Source organism: Heterocephalus glaber, unplaced genomic scaffold, assembly GCF_053883595.1.
Source record: "Heterocephalus glaber isolate CG9 unplaced genomic scaffold, H.glaber_assembly_v1.0 deba00001806, whole genome shotgun sequence".
NCBI classification, from domain to species: Eukaryota; Metazoa; Chordata; class Mammalia; order Rodentia; family Bathyergidae; genus Heterocephalus; species Heterocephalus glaber.
The window spans coordinates 1,248,938-1,263,798 of record NW_028258481.1 but is presented as its reverse complement, the minus strand read 5'-3'; the positions used below and the strand labels follow the sequence as shown (position 1 = coordinate 1,263,798).

The following is a 14,861-nucleotide window of genomic DNA, read 5'->3' as shown; positions in this document are numbered from 1 at the left end:
CTAACTAAGGAGTAATGAGATGCCTGTGCCACTGTCTACAATGAGGCCAGCACCTAAACGCCTCCAACATCTGTTTCCCAAACTGAGTTATGTAACAGTTTTCTGTTCAATAAGAAATTGAGTAAGTTTATTTAGAAATATAAAGCACGTGAAGCATGTTGAAGTGGGTACCAAAACCCCCCAAAAAGATTGGGAGTTAATGACTTAAATCCTTTGCCCAAGTTCATGGAAGGCTACCCCAGCTTTCTATTAAAATCAATGAAACATAATAAGGAAGCAGGGGCTGGGGACAGAGCTCAGCAGCAGAGTGCTAGCCGAGCATGCACAAGGCTCTGGGTCTGATCCACAGCACTGTTTAAGCCACCTGAGCTCTAGACAAATCACTATCTACTCATGTGGCAGGTTGGGTGATTTGCCTTTGTGCTCCCAGGTAGGAAGGGCTGATAAATCACTTGGTCCTAGCCAATGCTCTAACCCTGCAGGGCACTACAGTCAGCACTCTACCCGTGGGTTCTCCATGCACAAATTCAACCAACTATGGACCAAAAATATTCTAAAAATTAGACAGCAGAGTAATAACTAGCAACACAGATAAAAAGTATAGTGTAACTACATAGCACTTTCACTGCAGTGGGTACAAGTAACTTAACAACAGATGACCTAAAGTTCCCGGAAGAATGTTTGCAAGTTAATGCCAATGCTAAGTCACTTTATATAAAGAACTTAAGCACTTGAGAGATTCAGTACAGAGGCGGCCATGGGAGGACCTTGAGGAAGGTCTTAAAACAAAACAACGTTTTCAAATAAAACTTACAGGGAATAAGGAAACATACTTGGATATTCAATGGAACCAAACTGGGGCTTCTTTTACACAGTATCTGATTCAGAGACACGTCTAAAGTTATAATACAAAAATGAATACTAAAAACTGATTGATGAATTAACATACAGATCTGGACAGTCCAGAGACCAAACGTGTCACCAGGAAAACCCTCACACTGAGCCAATGCAGCCAACCTACTCCCCAAGGTCCCTCAACGAGGACAGACCCAACCCTGGAAGACTTGGGTTATGGATTACTTCAGAAACAAACTGTTACAAGATTCAAACGGTCGGTCTGCGGGGCAAAGAGCCTCCCTCAGTCAGATCAGTCTGGCGGGGCCTACAGAGGGCTACACTGAAGACACGAGGCATCCAGCCGCTTCTGGGTCTAAATCTGCTGGCACCACCAGTTCATTAAGACAGAAAACCAGGTAATGCCTGAGATTTCTCTGATTACCAAAGCTGGTGATTTATTCAGTGATGGGTTATGTTAAAAATAAAACCTAATTCTACAAATTAAGTGAAAAATGTTTAACGTGTAGTGATGTTAAGTTTCATTCCAGGAAGATTAAGCAAGAAATACGTTTTTAATGATTGAATAGCTCAGGAAGAGTTTTGTGTTCACTAGTGAAGAGATACCTGGGCTGTGTTGTGAAGCTTCTTGGTTAATTTACAAAGATTTCCCTACCAATATGCTCCAAGTCCCCACTCTCACGCCCGTTCTTCCTGGGGTCTGACCTGACTGACTGAAGGTGTAACTGAGCTGTGAATCTACTTTTCTGAAAGTGGCCTGTTAGGTCCCATTATTTCAACTGTAGCCAAAGATCAAGGCTTTTTGGGTGCATTAACAACTGCCTCCCTCCAGGATTCTCACCTTTGCCCCCCACCCCACTGTTACTGTCCCTCTAGCTACACCATGACCCTCTGTTACTGTCACCCTTACCCACACAGACTGGAACCTGTTTTGAGTACAGGGATCTATTCTTCCTCCTCTACCTCACCTGCCCTGGCAAACACAAATAACTCAATAAATACTTGCTGGTGAAAGGAAGGGAAATGGGCACACAGTGCAAGGCCTTCTCAGCACGAGAAGGAACAAAAACAAAACATTCGACGAAGGAGCAGAGCAACCCTGGCTCATCTTTCCAGTTCTCTCCCCAGCCCAAGAGCTGCTGTGAAACCCAGGTCTCCCGACATAACAGGAATAAAGCAGCTGTGCAGAACAGGCTTTGGCAGCAATGCTATAAGAGACTAAAGAGTGGGCACCACAGGCTCCATCAATGAACTGGTAATTCTTGGGTGCCAAAGGGAGTTTTTGTCACAGGCCAGCTTGGGGCAAATCAATAACATTTTTAAACACTTTAAAACACAATGTGTGCTAGTTGCCTTCAGTCTAAGCCAGCTAACAATGCTATCCAGAGTTTTCACTATTTTTTTTAGCAGCTTCCAGATTACACTAAAACCAGTTTTGACAAAAATTAACTCATTGGGGAAAAAGAATGCCCTTTCCTCCACCTTCTCTGACATAAAACCTTCAAAATCTATACCTTCTCCCACGTGCCTAGCACCAAACAGTGCCCACTGGTCATAAAGGTCTGGTAGAGTACATATATTATCTTTGGTCTTAGGCCTCTAAAAAAGTCCTTTCATAACTATAAAGACAGCAGAGAACAAACTCGAGGCCAAAGCAGTGACCCTTGGAGAAGGCCCACCTCTGATCTGTAAGTTACACTGCTGAAAAAATTATGAAATCATTTTCTTAGACCAAACATGTCCTGTGGTCAAGACCCTATTCTGTCTATTTCCCAGAGTGAATCAGCAGCAGTTAACAGCACATGCTTAAAGAAGCCAAAGGAAAAAGCTTTTAATTAATAATAGACAATGAAAGGAATCTTCTCTTGTTGAAAAAACACAAGCCCATATTTTACAAAAGGTATCAAAAGTCTGATTCAAGGAACTGTGTAAAACCCAGGAAAGTAATGGATTTAAAACTAAATTAACATGTGCAACCTTTCTCTCTCAGCCAAAATTTGGCTTGACATCTTAAAAAATTCCTCATGTATTTAAGACAATTAGCACCCATATGTAGATGACTCTATAGTTCAGCAGGGGACATGGGAAAACTGCCATTAAGAAGCATAATCAGAGCCTGGGGATGTATCAGCGGTGGAGCCTGGGCTTAACAGGTGCAGGGTTGTGAATTCAATTCCCAGCACCAGAAAAAAGGATTAATGAGTGGAGCTGTACAATGGCACAAGGTCATCCTACTACTCTACTTCCGTGGTGCTTGCTTGCTTTCTTTCTTTTTTGGTACCGGGGATTGAACTCAGGACCTTGCGTTTGCGAGGCAGGTGCCAGAACCACTGAGCTAAATCCCCTACCCGACTTAGGCTTTTTAAAACGTAAACTTAGGCCAATTAGAGGGAAGAAAAAAAAAGACATGTTGAGCCTCCTTTGTTGCGTCATATCAAAGTCAGGGTCCAACCGGGGAACTCTCCTTCTCTAGTCCATTCTTTGCACGCTCTTTCCAGATCCTTATGTGCACCCATTGGAAGACGCAATGGGAAAAACCAGCCTGCCCAAGTAGAATGGTGCTGAAAATAACCCACGTTACATATTATTAAGTTTTAAGTGCAGACCTTGGAACATTCTTGAGATCTGATCTCATCATCACAAAACTGAATTTCATAAATTATTATTTCAGGAAAAATTTTTGTATGATGTTATCTGATGTAGTAAAAATAGGGGCACCAACAAATCCCACCCATAGCTGCATTTCTATGAGTTTGTACTCTCTCCCCACCCTCCAAAAACAGTAAGATTCATCAATAAAACTTATCACATTAAAACACCTATGGATTTCTCAAGACAAGAGGCAAGCTACTTAAACTTAAAACAATTGGAATGGAGATGAAACTAAATGTTAGGGTACCTTTGACTCTGTCTCTGCACTTTTACACTACCTTCTCTAAGTGCAGTCTCAGAGACTAGTAACCAAAGGGTATCAACACTGTCCTCAAGAGCACGAAACAAAAGTAATTGATTTTTTTTTTTTTGGTACCGGGGATCGAACTCGGGTCCTTGTGCCTGCACAGCAGGCGGCGAAACCACTGAGCTAAATCCCCGGCCATAATTCTGATTTTTAATAAGTGTGGTTTGTCTTTGATGCTACCGACATTTCGACTTCGGCTACCTGGGGGAGTAAATTCCACAGGTTGATTCACCGTTCTATTGCACTTCATTTTTATTTGCTCTTAAATCAACGCTTTAAAATTAAGCCTGGAGGTTCAAATTAACATAAAGTAGAAGGGCCAGTAGTCTTTAAAGTCTCCACTAGGGGGAATTTTTTAGATGCCAGGGAGAAATTTTCAGACCTGAATAGACAAGATGCCTGTTCAAGCCCCGGACTGGCACAGCGTGAAACCACTGCAAGTTTGGTGTAAGCGATGCAGCGGAAACCCCAAAGCTCTCGAGGAGCCCTCACCTGGTTGAACTCCTCGTCGGCGTAGATATCGATGAGGTCCACTCCTTCTGACATGGCTCCGGAAAGACGATCTCGCGCCGGAGAAGGGACAAAGTAAGAGAGACGCCACTGCAGTGTTCAGAGAGGGCGACGATTAGCAGGCAGGAGGGTCCCGGGCCGGGAGGAGGCCCGACCGCCGGCCTCGCGTTCCGGAGCCGCAGCCCAGCCCGGCCCCCGCCCCGCCCCGCCCCGGCCCGCGCCGCCCAGGCCCCGGGCTCGCGGGGCTCGCTGCCCATCACCCGCGGGCCCGGGCGGCCGAGTCGGCGCGGCGCAGGCCTCGGTGCTCGGGCCGGAGGACGCCGCGCCGCAGCCCGCCGCCCGCCCCGCCGTGACTGCCTGCGCCCCCGCCGCCCCGCTCCCGCTACCGCAGGCCCCGCGCTCGCCCCTGGCCAGGCCTCTCACCCGCCCCACAGCCCGGGCCGGGGCCCTCGCCCCTCCCTCGAGGGCTCGCGCCGCCCGCAGCCCCAGGCGCTCTGAGCTCAACTGACCCCCCTCCCCGCCTCGGCGCCGGCCCCGACCCTTCTTCCGGCCCCGCCGGCCCCGGCCGCGCGCCCCCGTTACCGGGAATATGGCGGCGGTGGCGAGTCCGGACTAGGCCCGAAGCGCGCGAACCGCTCTCCGCCCAGGCCCCGCCCCGGCCGGCGGCGTCACGCGCACGGCCACTTCCGCCGCACGCAGGCACGCAAGGAAGCTTCTTCCGGCTCAGGCCTCCGCCGCAGTGGGGTACCGGAAGTGGCTGGCGCGCGGTCTTCCGGTGCGGCGGAGAAATGGCTGTGGTCCCTGTGTTGTTTACGCTGGCGCGGGTAAGGGGGTGGAGAGTCCTGGGCTTAGGGCAGGCAGCACCGGGCTGGGTTCCATCTTCCTCCGTGGTCACCGAGGGGAGGGAGCCAGTCCTGCCCGCAGTTCAGGCCAAGGTTAGTCCCCGAGGTCGAAGCCGCGGGCGCCCTCTTCCATCTTCCTGTTCTTAGGTCTCCAGAGCCTGTCGTGATGTCGGCTGGGGTGTTTGTGGTCTTTGTTCTTTTAAGTTATAGGCATTTATCACTGTAAACTTACCGCTTGGTGCTGTTCGGGTTTTATCTCATAATTTGCTGTACTTTGGATTTTAGTTTGTCTCAGGGTAGGGCTTAAATTTCTTTTTGATCTCTTCTTTGACCTTTGGGTTGTTCAAGAACGTGTTAATTTCCACAGATTTGTGAATTTCCCCGTTTTCTTCCTGCTGTTGATTTCCAGCTTTATTCTCATGTGGTTGGAAAAGATACCTGTATGATTTGTCGTCTTAAATTTGAGACGGGACGTGTGACCTGTCCTGCGGAACGTGTATGTGCATCTGAGCAGAATGTGTAGCGCTGGTGGAGCGCCGTGTCTCTCTGTCCCATGCCTTTGGTCGCAGTGCTGTTCATGTCCCCTTTCCTTGTTGGCCGGCTGTCTCCGTGTTCTGGCCATTGTTGAAACTCCGTTGTTTGAAATCTACAGTTATCCGGTGCTGATTTCATGTTTCCATTCGGTTAATGTGTGCTTCATATATTTAGGTGCTCTAATTTCAGGTGCATACATATTTATAATTGTGATGTCTTGTTGGTGAATAAATCCTGCTCTTATGTAATTGTCTCGTGTGATAATCTTGAATTGAATTGAATTTTAAAATCTATTTTGTCTGCTATCCCTTTGCTCTTTTGGATACCATTTTCCTGGAGTACCATTTTGCGTCCTTCCACTTTCAGCCTATGTGTGTCCTTAAAATGAGACGTGTAGACTGTGTATAGTTGGAGCTTGGTTTTGTTTTGCTTTATTAAGTCCATTCATTCTCTTTGTTTTTGTTTTTGTTTTCAGTACCAGGAATCAAACTCAGGACCTTTCACTTGCCAGGCAGCCAGCCACTGAGCTAAATCCCCAACACTTCTTTTTGTTGTTGTTGTTGTTGTTTGTTTGTTTGAGACAGGGTCTCACTATATAGTTCAGGCTGGTGTTGAACTCACTAGGTAGCCCAGGCTGGTTTCTAACTCACAGCGATCCTCCTCCCTCTGCCTCTTGAGTGCTGGAATCACAGGCATGTCCCACCGTGCCCAGCTTCCTTCTTTGTTTTTGATTAGATGGTTTAATCCATCTATATTTACTAAGAGGGAAAGAATTACTATTGTCATTTTGTTCATTGTTTTATCTCTTGTAGGTTTTTTTCCCTTTTTTTTTTGCTGTTGTTCCTTTTTTTCCCCCGGTGACATGCTTAGATTCATTTTTCTCTCTCTCATTATCGTCTTCTACAGGTATTTCTTTGTGGTTACCATGGGCCTTAGATATCTTGTAAGTTTATTTCAAGCTCTCAATTGCTCAATTGCATATTTAAAAACTCTGTTCTTTCATTTCTCTCTTTTGTGTTACGGATGTCACAAAGGTTTGGTTTTGTTTTTTGTTGTTTGGTTTTGTTTTTGCACTACTGGGGATTGAACTCACAGAGTCCTGACCTGCATCCCAGCCCTTTATTTACTTATGTATTTATTTACCTATTTATCTTTAAATTTTGAGACAATTTTGCTAAATTGCCCAGGCTATACTCAAAACCAACTGAGGTTATAGGTGTTCCCCACCTGTAATAAGACAAAACAAAACAAAAACAGACTTGATGGTGCGTTCCTGTAATCCCACACTCTGGGAGGCAGAGGCAGGAGAATTGCAGTGAGCCTAGCCTGAACAATTTAGTAACTTAGCAAGACCCTGTCTCAAAAAATTAGAAAATGAACAAGAAAATAAAAGGGCTGGGCATGTAGCTCAGTGTGAAGACCCTGAGTTCATTCTCCAATATGGGGTGTGGAGGGGATTTACATACCACCTGCAATGTTACAATATTTTGTATTTGTATATTTGCATTCCCAGCAAGTTTTGCACTTTTCTGTATTCTATGTTATAGTATAGCATCCTGTCCTTTCTACTTGAAGGATTCCACTTAGCAATGAGGCAGATCAAGTGGGGATGAACTTTCTAGCTTCTGTATCTGGAAGGTCTTTACCTCCCATTTATGTACGTACATATGTATGTATGTGTGTATTTTTGGCACTGAGGATTGAAGCCAGGTCTTGGCTCTTTTTTCAGGGTTACAGACTCTTTTAGAGGTCTTGTTAAAAACATGTTTCTAGGGCCCAGTCCTAGAGGTTCTGCTTCAGAATGTTTAGGGTGGGTCTTAGGAAACTGACTTTTAGTTCATTACAGGTCGCTTCATTCCATTCATTTGCTTGGGCTGCCATGCAGAATACCACAGCTTGGCTTACACACAGAAATGTGTTTCTTACAGTTCCTGAGGCTTGCGGTCCACACTGGAAGTGTCAGAGGTTTGCTTTCTCTCCTGGCTTGTACTCTCAAGGCCACTTGTCGTTGTGTCCTCACAAGATCTCTGCACACACATTCCTGGTGTCTCTCTTCGGACTTTGACAGTTTAATTAGAACATGTGTGGGTGCACACTTCTTTTGAATTCATGCTAAGAGAGGTCTCTTGGGCTTCTTGAAGGTGGGTGTCCATCTTTTTCTGTAATTTGGGGAAGTTTTCAGCCATTATTTCCTTAACTAATTTTTCTGCCCCCCCCCCCCGCCCTGACTCCCATAATGTGTTCACATGTCTGCTTGATGGTCTCCTGTGAATTCCTTAAGCTTTATTTTTAATTATGCTCCTCTGCCTGCGTAATTTCAAGGAACCTGTGTTTGAGTTTGTTGTTCTTATATCATGAAATTAGCTCTTGAGTCCCTCAGGTGAATTTTTTTGCTTCAGTTATTGTATTCTTCAGCTCCAAATTTTCTGTTCTCTTTTTTTTTCTTGTATATTTACTCTTTGTTGATATTCTCATTTTATTCAAGCATCATTTTCCTGAGCTTGTTGAGCATCTTTGTGAAGTTATTTCACATTTGTCATTAGGTGGCTCCTGTACCTCTGGGTCTTTAGGCTTGGGTACTGGAGAGTCACTTTGGCCCTTTGACTGGGCCATGTTTTCCTGTGTATTCGTGTACCTTGCAAGTTTGTGTTGGAATCTCTGCATATGAAAAAGCCCCTCTCGCCCAGCTTTGTTGACTGGCTCCATGGAGGACAGACCTACACGAGTTAGCTGGCCAGGGACCCGGGCTCTGCCTTTCCTGTGGAGGTGTCCTCTCCGCCCCCTGGCTGTCCGTTTCCAGCTAGGTGGGTCTGAAGGGCTTCCTTTGCGGAGCTGGTATCCTCCTGCTCCCTCGGGTCTCTGTGCCAGATGGGAGTTTCTTTGGAGCAGGCAGCTCAGCTCTTCCTCCCCAGCCCCTAGATGGCTGCAGTGCACGGGCACGGACCCGTGCTCGCTCTCAGGCACCCATGTCACACACTCCCTGTCTCCTCCTCCACCTCACGGGGTAGCACTGTCCTCTCCCTGCTCTGTTAGGGTCCTCTGGCTCAGCAGCAAGCTGTCGAGCTGTCTTGTTTTCAGTGGCCCCTGGGCATATGGAGTGGACTGCCAGAGCTCTGAGACTGGAGGGACAGAAACACTAAGCCAGGGGTAGGGACTCTGGCACATTGTCGCCTGTGTTCCCAAGGCCCCCAGCAGGTGCCCTTTCCTGTGCACTTAGGCAACAGAAGCGGCCCGCAGGTAAACCGAGTCTGATCGCTGGGCACGTGCTTCCAGTCCACGTAGACACCAGGAGCTGGGGAGTCCGCATCACTGCACTGGAGTGGGGTGGCCACACACCCTCCTGGCTCGCCCTCAGCGTGGGCGCAGCAGTCTTCACCGGGGTTCTCCAAGTCAGAGTCGATCTTTGGGTCATTGTCGAGTCTGCATCCCCGTTGGTGGAGGCTCTGGGGCTTCTGCTCTGCCCCTGTGCTGCCGCCCCTCCTATCAGGCCCTCTAGATGGGGAGCGGAGAGGCTGTGCCACCTGCCAGTCCTCAGCATCCAACACGAACAGGAGCCTGGAATACAAACCATCTGAAAGGCTGCTGGGAATAGAAAGGGGGAGAAAACATTCCTGCCCCAACAAGTGCGGAGAGATTGGCTGCAAACGTATGTGTTGCAGCTCGATTTGGGTGACTCTTTGTCCTCTCTGAGCCTTGGGTTCCTGGATTCCTGCACTGAGAGTGGGAACTATATCAATGTGACCTCTGAAAACTAAATAAGATCCGGTGTGTTCAGCACCTCATTGGCGTCACCGAATGACAGTGATGGTGGCCATTGTTGCTATAAAGATGCCTGTGGCTTGTTTGTTTCAGATGTGGTCAAGACACCATCTCTCATCCCCTCTGCGCAGTGTGACATCGTTCAGATGCTTCCACAGAGGTGAGAGTCCAACAGACTCTCAAAAAGACATGATTGAAATCCCCCTGCCTCCATGGCAGGAGAGAAATGACGAATCCATAGAAATTAAGCGGGCCCGGCTGCTCTATGAGAGCAGGAAGAGGGGAATGTTGGAGAACTGCATCCTCCTCAGGTAGGAGAGAGGTCGGGTTGCTTCCTTTGGACTGGAGACTGTCTTTGCAACCTCTTTCTCTTGCTTGTTTTTAGCCTCTTTGCTAAAGAACATCTGCACCGCATGACGGAGAAGCAGCTGAACCTGTATGACCGCCTGATTAATGAGCCCAGTAACGACTGGGATATTTACTACTGGGCCACAGGTACTGACTGCAGAAAGTAGCATTCTCTGAAACTAGAGTGACTCCAGCTGAGTGGCATCTGAAATTAAGTCCTAGCCAGTTTTAGTCTTTTATTCATGTAATAGATAGTCAACCCTAACACGGTTCAAATGTTACCAAAATGTGCAGAATTTGTTTTACTAGTTAAGGTTCTTTGTCTAGGATCAGAACAGAAACTGACTTTGCCTAACTTAAGCTAAACGGGATTTTAGTGGAAGGGTTCATGAAGCTCACAGGTCAGAATGAAGGTCGAAGAGGAACCGGACGGGAATGGCTTGAGCTGTCCCTAGATGGTGGAAGTTAGTCCAGAGCAATCTTGGATCACAGGCGGCCAGCGGTGTCCGCTTATGCCTTGGGCCCCGTGAGGTTTCTGCAGGTCCAGCCACGCGCAGTGTGGATGCCCACCTCCGCTGACACACATGCGCGGCTCGCAGACCATGCGCTGCCTGCCGTTCCTGTGCCAGGCTCTCGTGGTGTTTGTGACTTTTCTTTTCATATTTGAGGAGCTCTAGGGTGTCCTCTTATTTCTGTGGACGGTAAATGTGATTTTCCCCGTATTCCGTGATCAGTCCGGTCAGAAGTTGCTATGCTATTTATCTTTTCAGTGAACCAGTTTTTTAATTTCATTGTTCTCTGTTTTTCTGTTTTCAAGTCGTTGATTTCTACTCTTATCTCCATTATTTCCTTTCTTCCACTGGCTTTAGGCTTACTTGGTATTTTCTAATTTCTTAAGGTAGAATTTAGCTCACTGGAGACCACTTTTTCCATGCTGTGTCATAAATTTCCGTTTAAGCACCATTTTAACTCCATGTTAGAAATTTTGATGCATTATGTTCTTGTTTCCTTCAAATCAAAGTGTTTTCTAATTTTCCTTCTGACTTTCTCTTTGGCCTATGCATCATTTAGACTTTTTTTTTCTGGTACCAGGGATTAAACTCAGGACCTTGCACTTGCCAGGCAGGCCCAGTGCCACTGAGCTACATCCCTGGCCCCTTTTTAGAAGTACACCACTGAGGTTTCAAGTACGAGGGAATTTTCCAGAATTTGCAGAGGTTGGTTTTATGCCCTGAGATGTGGGTGTCTTGATAAATGCTCCATATGCAGGCGATCACAGTGTCTGTAGGTGTCGGTGGGCTCAGGTGGGTCAGGCTGCCGACGGCTCCTCTCCACATCTGCGCTCTCTAGTTTCCCACGCGCCCACTGTGGGCTCGTAGGCGAGCAGGCTGGGTCTGCACCACTGTGGTGGCCTTGTGCTCCTTGCTCCGTGCGTTTGGAAGCGCTGATGGACTGCCTCCTATGTTGCTGTGCCCAGCCCACCTTTGTCGCTGATGGTACCCTGCATTCTGGGTGTCAGTAGTGGCACTGGCCTGGGGTAGTGGTGGTCTTGGTGCTTGGCACTGCCAGTTCTGGAGCCCTCTGTGCCGGCTGCCATGGCTGCTCTCCCTGCTGGGGTCTGAGGAGAGGCCCCCACCCGTGCTTCTGTGTACACGGTGTATCTCTTCTTCATCATCAGTGTTCCCAGTGTCCTGTCAGCTTCTAGCTGTTTGGATGTGGTTATGTATTGTTAGCTCTCTATCACAGTAATGGACACCAGAGATAATCAGCTTGTAAAGAGAAAAGGGTCTTTTCTTTTTTTTAATTTATGAGGTAGGGTCTTTTGCTCTGTTGCCCAGACCCTCCTGCCTCAGCCTTGTGAGTAGCTGGGACCAGAGGCATGAGCCCCCTGGCTTAGCAAAGGAAGGCCTGTTTGCTTACAGTTTTGGAGGGCCAGTCCATGCCTAGGTGGCCCCATTACCCCGAGCCTGGGTTGAAGCCACACGTGTTAAGGATGGGGTGTCCCGCTGTCCCCTTCACAGACACAGCCCCAGATAACCCTAACCCCCGTGTGCCTCAACTCTGCGAGCAGCCAGCTGGTCTGGCCAAGCTCCCACAGCGCATGTGATCAGTTCCTTTTGGTGCTAATCCTGCTCAGCTCTCTGGGTCTTTTGGGTCAGCGTCTCCGGTTTGCTCAGGGTTTTGGGACGTTCTCAGCCATTATCCCTTCTCTTGGGATTCTGACTGACTTAGAACGTTTTACCATTGTCCTGCGGCTCTTCCATTCTGTTTTGTGTCTCTTCTCTTTGCATGTCGTTTGGCAGTTTGCATTGGGTGGCCCCTCTTGCCCCATCTTCCGCTGATTCTCTCCTCGCTTACGTCAGATCCTGTGACGAGCCTGTTCCAGTTGTCCTACATTTCCACTGCTGTGTTTTTATTTTTCACATTTCCGGTTGGCTTTCTGCATTTCGAGGCCCCTGCTGGGATTCCTCACCTGCTCATGCATTTCGTTTTCCTTTCCATCAGCGCTGCAGTATCGGTCCCAGGGACTTTCAGCTCTCACGTCTGAGTCATCCCTGAGTGCGGCTGCTGCTTTTCCCTTGGCAGTCCTCCTTCCCTTCTTTTGTGTACATATATTGTGTAATTGCTCGCTGGATGTCAGCCCTTCTGGTCCCTTTTAGAGCATTCAGTGATGAGCAGCTGGCTGTGGCGTGTGTGCCTTAGGTTCACTACCACTGTCCTCGGCCGTTGTTCCTCTGGGGATCCATTTGGTGGACTGAGTGGTTGAGCTCGGTTTGGTTTTTGTTTTTGCCTTGGTTACCTTCAGGGCATGGCCAGCTGCTCCCTTAGCTACAGACAGAGGCTGGGGCCTGAGGCTGACCCTTGGTGCTCAGGCCCCTCCCTACGCCTTCCCAGTCCAGGGCTCTCTGTGTGGTGTCTGTTCCTTCAGAAGGAGAGCGCTCAGCCGCCAGTGGCCCAGCCACAGAGCTGAGGAGGCCCAGTGACCGCCTGAGGGTGGAGGGCCTGCTTTCCTTGCCCTCCCTCACCGCACTGCTCCCGCGTGCGGTGAGGAACAGGTGTCCTGCTCCCTCCCCCCTGGCGCCCTCCTGTTGCCTGCCAGGCAGCACGAGGCTGCCCCACCAGGCCCCCACGCTCCTCTGGATCTGCGGCTGCCAGGGCCTTGGCACTGTCCACGTCCTCAGTGGTTTCAGCTGAGGTTTTCTCACCTGTTGTACTGCACCAGTGTCTGCTTCCAGAGCCCTGTCCCGGCAGCAAGCTTGTGTCATTTTCCCCTTCAGGAAGAGTCATGGTGCTTGCTATTTTCTGGCTTTTCTTGTTTGTCCTAGGTAGAAGTCCAAGACCCCTTGACCTTACTTTGATGGTCACCACACCCCAGGATGCTGACCCAAGGGCTCTGCCCAGTGGCCCAGCCTCTGCTCTGAGCTTTGCTGGTGGAGACACAGTGAGCTTGGCGGTGGCAGCACACAGCCCAACCCAGGCCCCAAGCTGAGGCTGCCATTCTGGTCTCTGCTCTTGGTGCCTTTTGTGCCTGTCCCCTACACCAGGTTCTCCAGGGTCATGTTGCTCCCTGGGCCTCTGACATCCTTCTGGTAAAGTCCTTCCTGCTTACATTTACTGGCTCTTAATTTCTGTCGCTTATAGCCAAAGCCTGTAACTGCTAGAGAAAGTAGAGCTCTTGTATGGGGACGCTGTAGACCCAAGGCGAAGCACAATGCACCCCAAGACCTCCACGGGAGCCTGAACCTGGGTGGCACTGAGTGCTGAGTGTTCTCTTTTCCCTTGTCCGGCAGCTCTATCGAATGGTGCAGAGTTCACCTGTCCTTCCATTCGTGCCCCGTGGCTCTTGGCCATGATCTTGGTGCTCTCAGATGTAATTAAGTAAACTGGGGTTGTGAGAACACAGGCCGGGATACCACCAGTCTGTCTGGGAAGGGAAGTGGCTACTGAGGGACCAGTGGCTGGTGGGCAACCATGGTCACCTGGACCGAGGACGATTCATGGCCAGGCCAGGCCAGGCCATGAGATTGTATCAGAACAGTGTGCTGTGTTTACCTCCCGAAATTTCCATTCGCTATTTTAAGACTGTGGGTGACCCCAGGGGACTGAAACCGCAGATGGTGAAGCCTACAGAGAGCACAGCAAAAGGCAAACGCAGAGGGCAGTGGCCCGGCCAGGACTGGGGCCCGGGTTGGATGTGCTTCCCACCTCGCGGCAGCGTGGTCCCTGTCCTGGCTGCTGGCCTGCGTTCACACAGGTGTGGTCCCGGGCAGTTTGAACAGGTGGCAGCAGCTGTCCAGTGACTTTGCAGTGGGCAGGCTGGGTGGAGCCCGTGCAGCCCGTGCGGCCCAGGTCTTGTGTGCTGGAGGAAGGGTGGAGGTGGCCCTGTTGCCACCCTGGGCTCTCAGCAAGGCTGCTGTGCCGAGTTGCAGCTTCTTGCGACCGACCCCGATGGAGAATGTGTAACCCTCTGTCCACTCCTCTCTTGCAGAAGCCAGACCAGCCCCGGAGGTATTTGAAAATGAAGTCATGGCCCTGCTGAGGGACTTCACTAAAAACAGAAACAGGGAGCAGCGGCTGCGTGCCCCGGACCTGGAGTACCTCTTAGAAGAGCCGCGCTGAGCTGGGCGCTGCTGCCAGCACGGGCTCAGCTCGGGACCCAGCCCAGCTTCCTGCTTCTGCTCAGACACTGCTCCTCCCGTTGGGCAGAGTAGGGGACAGCCCAGTGACGCAGTGTTACTGCGCCTGCAGGGGCCGCACGGTGCGTTGCTTCACCTGGCTGCCGTGGCCCAGGCCTGCCACAAGAGGGCGCTGTGGCTCCATCCCAGTGCACGCACAGGGAAGGGGTGGCTTGGCTGCCTGTGCTGTGGGAAGAGCCCCTGCCACCGGCACCGCTCCTCTGGCTTGTTCAAGTGCGCCCCTTTCCAGCCTGCTGCGCTCCTTCCTGGCCGGGGAAGCTGACCTGGGCCCCCGAGCCCAGCTGGCCTGCTGCGGTCGATGCCCTCTCCACACGCCCTTTAGCCGCACTCAAGCAGTAAAGCGTCCTGACCCTCTGA

At 49.8% G+C, this 14,861-nt stretch overlaps 2 protein-coding genes across 7 annotated transcripts in view; one reads left to right on the top strand and one right to left on the bottom strand.

The window, feature by feature from the left end:
* The window catches only part of Cpsf7 (cleavage and polyadenylation specific factor 7), a 23,335-nt gene extending 18,921 nt beyond the window's left edge, over positions 1–4,414 (bottom strand). For 2 of the 4 annotated variants that reach the window (XM_004874333.4, XM_087203739.1), the window contains exon 1: positions 4,307–4,407. In XM_004874333.4, coding sequence (XP_004874390.1) covers positions 4,307–4,360 — 54 coding nt within the window. In that variant the 5' untranslated portion in view covers positions 4,361–4,407. Of the gene's footprint in view, positions 1–4,306 lie in introns of all 4 variants that reach the window. The other 2 variants (XM_021251878.2, XM_004874332.4) reach the window with 2 other exon arrangements.
* On the top strand, positions 4,223–14,861 carry Sdhaf2 (succinate dehydrogenase complex assembly factor 2). 3 transcript variants are annotated; one of them, XM_021251881.2, is made up of 4 exons: positions 4,223–4,399; positions 9,553–9,770; positions 9,845–9,954; positions 14,297–14,861. In XM_021251881.2, exons 2-4 carry the CDS (start codon positions 9,553–9,555, stop codon positions 14,425–14,427), a joined length of 459 nt encoding a protein of 152 aa, XP_021107540.1. In that variant the 5' UTR covers positions 4,223–4,399; the 3' UTR covers positions 14,428–14,861. The 3 variants fall into 3 exon arrangements, with proteins under 3 accessions (XP_021107540.1, XP_004874387.1, XP_021107538.1); XM_004874330.3 differs by lacking the exon at positions 4,223–4,399 and adding an exon at positions 5,002–5,148; XM_021251879.2 differs by lacking the exon at positions 4,223–4,399 and adding an exon at positions 5,091–5,259.

Bases quoted from the DNA above. Each gene is read 5' to 3' on its own strand.
- Sdhaf2 (XM_021251879.2), top strand. From the start codon at position 5,113: ATGGCTGTGGTCCCTGTGTTGTTTACGCTGGCGCGGGTAAGGGGGTGG. The intron at 5,260-9,552 runs GTTAGTCCCCGA...TGTTTGTTTCAG, and splicing joins TGCCCGCAGTTCAGGCCAAG to ATGTGGTCAAGACACCATCT. The intron at 9,771-9,844 runs GTAGGAGAGAGG...GCTTGTTTTTAG, and splicing joins GAGAACTGCATCCTCCTCAG to CCTCTTTGCTAAAGAACATC.